Source organism: Camelina sativa, chromosome 19 (assembly GCF_000633955.1).
Source record: "Camelina sativa cultivar DH55 chromosome 19, Cs, whole genome shotgun sequence".
In the NCBI taxonomy this organism is placed as follows: domain Eukaryota; kingdom Viridiplantae; phylum Streptophyta; class Magnoliopsida; order Brassicales; family Brassicaceae; genus Camelina; species Camelina sativa.
In genome coordinates, this window is record NC_025703.1 from 19814053 (window position 1) to 19822634 (window position 8582).

At 36.9% G+C, this 8582-nt stretch overlaps 2 protein-coding genes across 4 annotated transcripts; both read left to right on the forward strand.

Annotated features, from left to right (window-relative positions):
• Nucleotides 1233–3278, forward strand: LOC104766721 (UDP-glycosyltransferase 73B4-like). Its single transcript, XM_010490660.2, has 2 exons — nucleotides 1233–2414; nucleotides 2613–3278. Exons 1-2 carry the CDS (start codon nucleotides 1427–1429, stop codon nucleotides 3074–3076), a joined length of 1452 nt encoding a protein of 483 aa, XP_010488962.1. The 5' UTR covers nucleotides 1233–1426; the 3' UTR covers nucleotides 3077–3278.
• On the forward strand, nucleotides 3684–8582 carry LOC104766722 (E3 ubiquitin-protein ligase MBR1-like; the record flags this gene model as incomplete). 3 transcript variants are annotated; one of them, XM_019241571.1, is given in 9 exon segments in its annotated part: nucleotides 3684–3722; nucleotides 3864–3992; nucleotides 4074–4189; nucleotides 4608–4676; nucleotides 4789–6513; nucleotides 7206–7256; nucleotides 7616–7714; nucleotides 7787–7933; nucleotides 8463–8582. In XM_019241571.1, coding segments are annotated over 5 exon segments (2076 nt in total), but the record flags the coding sequence as incomplete, so codon positions are not given.

An 8582-nucleotide genomic window follows, 5' to 3' on the forward strand; every position in this document is an offset into this window, starting at 1 on the left:
TCATTCATATAAAAAATAGCTAACCCACCACGGGAGCCGCAGGGATCAACCGAATACAAATTATCATAACCAAATTTATTCTGAAACTTTCGTAAATAAGAATAACATTTTTTTGTTTCTGATAAAAATAAAATATCTGGACGGTGTTTCTTCCACAAATCTCCCAAGTACTCCTCTGTCAAGTCTGTCCCAATACCCTGACAGTTCCAACTCATGACCTTCACGTTTGAGCCGGTGGTTTCGGGAGAGAAGGTATTTAAAAAAAAATTAAAAGGTTTTTAAAAGGTTTGTTTATAAGGTTTTTATAAAACATTTACAAAGTTTTGACAAGGTTTTACATTATAAGGCTTTTATAAAGTTTTTAAATCATTTAAAACCCTTATAAAAGCCTTGTAAAAATTTTTTGGCGGAAAATTTTTTTATCGAAATTTTTCATCAAGTTTTTTTCGAAGAAAAAACTTTTGTGGAAATTTTTTTTCGAAAATTTTTTGGCGGGAAAACATGTCGGACATTTTTTTTGCTGAAAATTTTTGTTCTTTATTTTATTGATTAAAATATTTTTCATGTAAGGGTAAAATGATCATTAAAATTAAAAGAGGGCAATGAAAATGACAAAAAAGTATTTTTGAAAAAGTGTATATTAAAAAGATACTTCTAACAAATTCTCAATTAATTTTTAATATTCTTTTTTAGGTTTGAATTCTCTATTTTATATTTAAGATATAGTTTTGAGAGATTAGAGTTTAATATTTAGAGTTTAGAATTTATAATTTAATTATTTTATACATAAAAGAGATAGTTTTGTAAATAAATAACATAAGAGATATTTTAAAAAAATGACATAAAAATATATTTTTGAAAATCCTCCAACTAATTAATATCATTATATAAAATAATTTTGTTAATTTATATATAATTATAAAATAAGAAATATTATAGTTCCATTATTTTTAAATCATAAATATTATACTGTACAGTGTATAAAGTAAATAATAAAAGAAAAAATTAAGGCTTGCTCGATACTCATCGCTAAGTGGAGAAGTCAAAGTTTGCTTCTACGAGATACAAAGTATACAACACATGTGCATAGAGACAAAACACAGAGACAACCAAATATGACGAAATAGAATAACAAAACACCAAAGCAAAAGATGGCGTATGCAAAGACGTTACATTCCCAAAATTTTCATATCTTCTTCTACGTACACGTGTGTGTTATATATATCTCGATATGAACGAAACTGGAAGAACAACTCAGACAAAGAAAGAAAGTCCCAAGCTAGACAAGAAACCCTCTTTGTTTTGTCTGATCACATGACATATTTCAGTTCTTAAATCTTCAGAAATTTTTCCATTCTTGTTTTGCTTTCTTTTGATTTTCTATCTTCATCCCAAAACCAATAATTTTGGTTACTACGAACCAAACATGAACAGAGAGAAAATTCATATTTTGTTCTTCCCCTTCATGGCTCATGGTCACATGATTCCAGTTCTAGACATGGCCAAGCTTTTCGCAAGCAGAGGAGCCAAATCAACCCTCCTCACAACTCCAATCAATGCTAAGATCTTGGAGAAACCTATTGAAGCATTCAAAGTTCAAAATCCTGACTTCGAAATCGGAATCAAGATCTTCAACTTCCCTTGTGTAGAGCTAGGATTGCCTGAAGGATGCGAGAACGGTGACTTCATCAACTCATACCAAAAATCTGACTCAGGTGACTTGTTCGTGAAGTTTATTCTCTCTACTAAGTATATGAAACATCAGTTGGAGAATTTCATTGAAACAACCAAATCAAGTGCTCTTGTGGCCGATATGTTCTTCCCTTGGGCGACAGAATCTGCTGAGAAGTTCGGTGTGCCAAGACTTGTGTTCCACGGCACGTCAGTCTTTGCCTTGTGTTGTTCGTATAACATGAGGATTCATAAGCCTCACAAGAAAGTCGCTACGAGTTCTACTCCTTTTGTAATCCCAGGTCTTCCAGGGGAGGAGATAGTAATGACAACAGACCAAGCCAATGTTGTTTTTGACGAAGAAAGTCCATTTGGAAAGTTTTGGAAAGAGGTCAGGGAATCAGAGATTAGTAGTTTTGGTGTTTTGGTGAATAGCTTCTACGAGTTGGAATCTGCTTATGCTGATTTTTACAGTAGTTCTGTGGTGAAAAGAGTTTGGCATATTGGTCCGCTTTCGCTATCTAACAAAGAGTTTGCCGAGAAAGCCGGAAGAGGGAAAAAGGCAACCATTGATGAGGAAGAATGCCTCAAATGGCTCGACTCTAAGACACCTGGTTCAGTAGTTTACATGTCCTTTGGCAGCCGAACTAGCTTCACCAACGAACAGCTGTTAGAGATCGCTTCCGGTCTTGAAAGCTCTGGCCAAAACTTCATCTGGGTGGTTAGGAAAAATGAAAACCAAGGTAATTTCTTCATCCTCAACCATTGGTCTGTATCAGTATATATTTCCTTCATCAATGTTAACATGTGTTTATATTTTCCTATTGCCAAATGTGCTATGATAACAATATACCATAGCAACGAGTAGATTGGTTTGTGTACTTTTTTATATATTACTTTTAGAGTTCTCCTAACAGTTGGTGTTTGTGTGGTTTGGATAGGTGAAAATGAAGAGTGGTTGCCTAAAGGGTTTGAGGAGCGGACTACAGGAAAAGGGTTGATAATACGCGGATGGGCTCCCCAAGTGCTGATACTTGACCACATAGCAATAGGAGGATTTGTGACGCATTGCGGATGGAACTCGACTATGGAGGGAATTGCCGCGGGACTACCTATGGTAACTTGGCCGATGGGTGCGGAACAGTTTTACAACGAGAAGCAATTGACAAAAGTTTTGAGAATAGGAGTGAACGTGGGAGCTACCGAGTTGGTGAAAAAAGGAAAGCTGATTAGTAGAGAGGAAGTGGAGAAAGCAGTGAGGGAAGTGATAGTTGGAGAAGAGGCAGAAGAAAGGCGGATATGGGCTAAGAAGCTAGGCGAGATGGCTAAAGCCGCTATGGAGAAAGGAGGGTCTTCTTATAATAATGTTAACAAGTTTATGGAAGAGTTGAATGGTCGAAAGTAAAAAAGACAGAACATGTTTAATGTTGCATTGATGTGAGATTGTTTTCTTGACTTTGTGTATCTTTTGAAGTTCCTGTAATACATGAGAACATTAGCTTTAGCCACTGTTTGGTTAGAGAAAGTATGTGGTGTGTTCTCAATTACTTTTGAAGAGTTTAATTGTACGTCACTTGTCTTCAATGGTCTAATGATTTTTCTAAGCATTGGTGAAGTAAAGTTCTAAAAAAATGGCCTCTTGATTGTCACAAAAACAAAAACTACTAAAGAGAAATTGGCAACTTGATTGAAAGATAACAATGTTGTGGGCCTTGTGGCATAGAAAAATTAAGGCATACAAATTATTATTACCGTGACAGTTGTCTTCTACAAATTTTGTATTATTAATTAAAAATAAAGAAGAAAGGTAGCTAAGAGGGGAGCCTAGGACAGCACCATATAGACCCATTGAGACAAGTGACGTCCTGCAAAATCTCACAACTAAATTATTGACAGAGATGATTCATTCTATAAAGCACCAAACTTTTTATTTTAGTAATTTTTCTTATAGAAAGAAAAAAATCATATCTTTCCAAAGTTTTTTTTTTATTATTACAATAACTTATTATTATGTAAGAGATTTTTGGTAAAAAATTTGTCACATGAAATCTGTACGTCTCTGAATCCTTCTCTTCTTCTCTTCCTCTCTTCCTCATCCATTGCTTATGTGCTTCTTCTTCTTCTTCGTCTTTCTCTACGTATTCTGAGAAAAGTTTGCTTTTTTTTTTTGTTTGTTGTGATAATCGAAACAGACTGGAACCTAAAGAATCGTGCAGAGGAGAGGACACCACCACCCCACAAATTGAAACTACCAAAAGTTTTTTAATTTGATTTCAATTGAAACTTTTGAGGCCTATTTGATTCTCTTGGGATATTTGCAGGTACCATTTCTCTCAATCTTATGAAAAAAAACTCACCTTTTTGTTTTCGTTTTGTCTCTAATTGGGTGTTTGGTTGTCCAGATCGTTGTGATTTTGGTTTGGGATTTTGATGCATTGCAATAGCTGGACGGATCGGGATTGACCCACTTAAGGTTTTCATCTCAAGATTTGAAATTTTCAACTTTGGCATTGGATTTGTAAGTAACTTGATTTTGGTTTGGTATTGAAACAGAAAATGTGCTTCTCATGGTTCTTTTGTGATTATGTAATTAGTATCAGAACTCCTATGGTTTTTAGTTCTCAATGCTAGTTATTGAAGAAGTTTGACAATATTTATTTACTCTTTGTTGTGTCAAAAATGAGCATAGCTGTTATATATACACATTTTGTTAATCTTTTGATTGGAGTTTTATGTTGAAGAATCCATTAATGAAGTTTACAAGTTAAGCAGAAGTGGTAGTTTGCTAGTTCTCTTTAGGAGTTTCTTTATTGTTACTTTGTTAGTTGTTACTCTAATGTATGTCAACTAGTTTGATGAGGTTTTGGTTCTTAGTTCCTCATTTGACTTTTGTGTGAAAGTTTCTGATCTTACCTTTTTCTTGTACCATAATGCAGAAGCTATAGTTGGAGCCTGAGCGAAGCCTGAAGCTAGAGAAAGCTGGTTGGCCTCCTATGATAGTAATGGTAAATGGGGTGCTCTTGTTTCAGTTGTGTTACTTCTTTTCTTAAGTTCTCTCATTTATGGATTTCTAACGCATGTTTATTTTATTGTCTGCTTTCGTTTTTGTGACTCTAGGTCTCGTCAGTACCCTTGTAACTTCAGATCTATTTACTGGAAAGTGTTTGTGTTCTAGTCAAAGGTATGAATCCAATGCAAGGGCCACGGAGTAATGGTGGTTCATCTACTGATGTGAACCAGGCAGATGGTGAATCGATTTACTGCACAGAGACCAATTTGAGTAACATTCTGAATCCAGCAGACACTGGGTTTCCAAACAATAGTATTCCTTCAGGACGACCAACTTACGCTAGTTCGAGTTCTCATGCTGCTCAAGAACATAACTGGTGGAGGTTGGGTGAATCCAGTTCTTCTGATCAGGTCAATTCCATTGGAATGAAGACAAATCACCAGCTGCCTCAAGATGCTTCTCATCACTTTGTTGGCTATGGATCTGAGGGAAGGCAATTAGGTTTGAATAGTATGTTGGTACATGGAGAGGTTCATGCTGGCAGTCACATCAGAAATGGGCCTTCTTTCTTGCGCGGTTCAAGCTCTAATCCTATCACACAGCATGTAGATATGAGTATGGACATGGATAGCGATAATTGTATTGCGCAGACTTCCGGGGTAGTTAACCGTCATAATAGCTATGGGAGTTCTTTAGGAAGCTCAATCCAGGCTGCTGGGGAGAGTAGCAGTGGTCCTGCTTCTTCATTTGGTGGTTGGGGTTCATCCTGCAAAAGAAAAGCTCTTGAAGGATCCCCTAGTCATTCTTTATCTGGTGAAACTCCTAACCGCCTTGTTCAGAGTGAAAATAGTGCTTCGCATAGAGGTCTTGCTCAATATGGTGCTTCAAGTAGCTTAAGTTTGGCTACACCCTCACAAAGTTCTCCAAATGTTACTAATCATTTTGGCCGGACAGAACAAATGTTTGGATCTGGTGGTGGAAGAGCAGTTGCAGCCAGTGCTTTTCATTCTACAAGGAACACTGACACCTTATCTAGAGCTGGTAGACGATCAAATCCCAGGCAGCCTCAGGAGTCCATAGCATTCAGCATATCACATGCTGGAACTTCTGTGCCTCCCACTGGTTCTTTGCAACAGAATTTACCATTAAACGCTCCTTTTGTAGATCCTATAGATGTGAGATCAACACCAATTACTAGTGGAAGCACTGGTGAGAATCAGACAAATATAGTCCACCTCCCTGCTTTGACCAGAAATATACACCAATTTGCTTGGGATGCTTCTTTCAGTTCCAGAGCTAGCAGTTCCTCGGGTATTGGGATGCCTGCAGAACAAGTAGAACCACAGTGGGAAACATCGAGAAGCAACCCAGAGCAGCCCTTGTTTGTACCTGCAACTGACATGAGACATCCAGAGCATGATCTTTGGAGTTTCACACATGGATACCCTGGTTCATCTATAGATCCTCCATTTGTTCCTCGAGCAGGACCGAGTTCAGATATTCATGTGCCACAGCCTAGTCCCTCATGGATTCCTCCTCAGAGTGCCTCACTAAATATTCCATCGAGAACATCAGAACTTTCTCCTTGGTCTTTATTTCCTAGTATTGAATCTCAATCTGCTAGTCATGGTGCCTCTCTTCCGTTATTACCCGCAGGCCCTTCTGTTCCGTCCAATGAGGTGACAGTGCCATCGGGTTCTAGTAGCCGGAGCCATCGCTCACGGCAAAGAAGATCAGGGATGTTATTGGAGAGACAAAATGAACTTCTCCACCGTCACTTAGGGAGGAGCTTAGCTGCTGACAGTAATGGAAGAAATCAAATTATTTCCGAGGTATGGCTTCTATAAAATACTGACTCTTCTATGATAGTTTGCTCGATGCTATATATGAGTCTTTGTAGCATCTTTCACTATCTTTCATTATCCAATGGTTTGATAGGATAATCCTTCCCACCTAAGTATCACATGTTATGAATAAATGGGAGTTAAAGGTGTGCATTTTTAGGATGTTATGTGTGTCTGATTGAAACTCAGGGAGTTTTTTTGTTTAGTTGGTCTTCTTTTTGTTTTAAGGGTTTCTTGTGATTTATTTGTAGAATCTAAATAGGCTTGAGTACGTACCTGTTGGGTGTGAATTGATCTGGTTTTGTACTTTTTGTGGTCTAACTTTATATAGATGTAGATTTTTACAAATTGATTCGTGCATTGTCTGCTTTTAAGCTTTTTTTGCCAATTATTTTTAATATATGTCTCTTCGGAAAGTTATAACTTTAACTATATGAGAGCTAGAGCTAGAGCAGTTTGATGCACTCTGATATGACTTCCATATAAAACCATTTTGATGTCTTACGATTTGTGAATGCTTGTTACCTTCTAGTTTATATACCTTCTTTGCAACTGCTCGTGAAATTTGATAAAATGTGTGTTTGCAGTTTGTACGTTATAGTTGGAGATGTATTTAATTTTGATGCACTTCGATAAGTATTTTAATAGTGAGTTGCTCTTATTCCTGTATTTTTTCGCAGATACGTCAGGTGTTGCACGCCATGAGAAGGGGGGAGAATTTACGTGTTGAGGTATGATTTTGACACGAGTGATTTCTGACGCTCCTGCCTGTTAATAATGCCTTAATGGATAAAACATTCCATTTCTTGGTATATCTGTTGTCATGTTGTGTGCTTTTTCAATCTCGTGTGTCCTTGGCATCATTTTTAAGACGCAATGCCTTTCCATTAGTAGTGTTTGTTTTATTACTTTTTAGCCGTAGTGTCTGACGTTTTTGTAAGTTACAGTGTATCACACTTTAAAGTATTATAGGGCAAAAACACTATGAACCAATTTTTATGCATTTGTGGTTCCTTTTCACTATTTATTTCCTTTCTAAATCATTATATATGTAGCTAATCAACTTTTTCTTTTTTTATAATTCGATAAGGATTACATGGTGTTAGATCCACTTATCTACCAGGGTATGACTGACCTGCATGATAGGCATCGGGAAATGCGGCTTGATGTTGACAACATGTCGTATGAGGTAGTATAACTTTCTTTGACTGTTAGTGGCAACTTTCTCATTTTTACCAACAACATGTGAGAATGAATGTAGGAGCTATTGGCTCTTGGGGAACGCATAGGAGATGTGAGCACTGGGCTAAGTGAAGAGGTCATTTTGAAAGCAATGAAACAGCACAAACATACATCTTCTTCTGCTGAATTGCATCAGGACATCATAGAGCCATGCTGCATTTGTCAGGTATTTGATTAAGAATGAACTATAAGTATTTTGACTCCCGTAACTATTTCTTGTGTGATACTTACCGACTAATTTGATAAGCATAAAGATAAATAGTAGTTGGTGTTGCTGAGCTTGCTTCCATTACTTCTCTTTACTTATGGAGTGAAATAGGATACTATACATAACATAGGTTGTATTAGAGTGTCGGGGTGTTTGGTCTTTGGTTTGTTGGGAACCTTTTGGGCTTTGCACTTCATTCTTAACACTACTCCCTGAGCTGGTTTGTTTCATCTAATAATACTCCTCCGCAATCTGTTTTGTTACTTGAGGCTGCTTTGTTTTCTATTAATTTCATTTCCTTGATATTGTTGTCATCATAGATGATGGTGTGCCATAATGAAACTAGCAGAATTAGTAGCTGAACCAATATAGCATAGAAGGGTTTGTTTATTGAGTTAGTCTCTTCTGTGTCTATTTTTATGTTGACATTGCACTAAGTCTCAACTCAAGAACTGAGGTGAAAAAGCTGTTGCTGCTATTTTGACAGGAAGAGTATGTCGAAGGTGATAATCTTGGAACCTTGAAATGTGGCCATGAGTTCCACAAGGACTGTATCAAGCAATGGGTTATGATCAAGAATCTCTGCCCCATTTGTAAGACAGAGGCG

Bases quoted from the DNA above. Each gene is read 5' to 3' on its own strand.
- LOC104766721 (XM_010490660.2), top strand. From the start codon at position 1,427: ATGAACAGAGAGAAAATTCATATTTTGTTCTTCCCCTTCATGGCTCAT. The intron at 2,415-2,612 runs GTAATTTCTTCA...TGGTTTGGATAG, and splicing joins TAGGAAAAATGAAAACCAAG to GTGAAAATGAAGAGTGGTTG.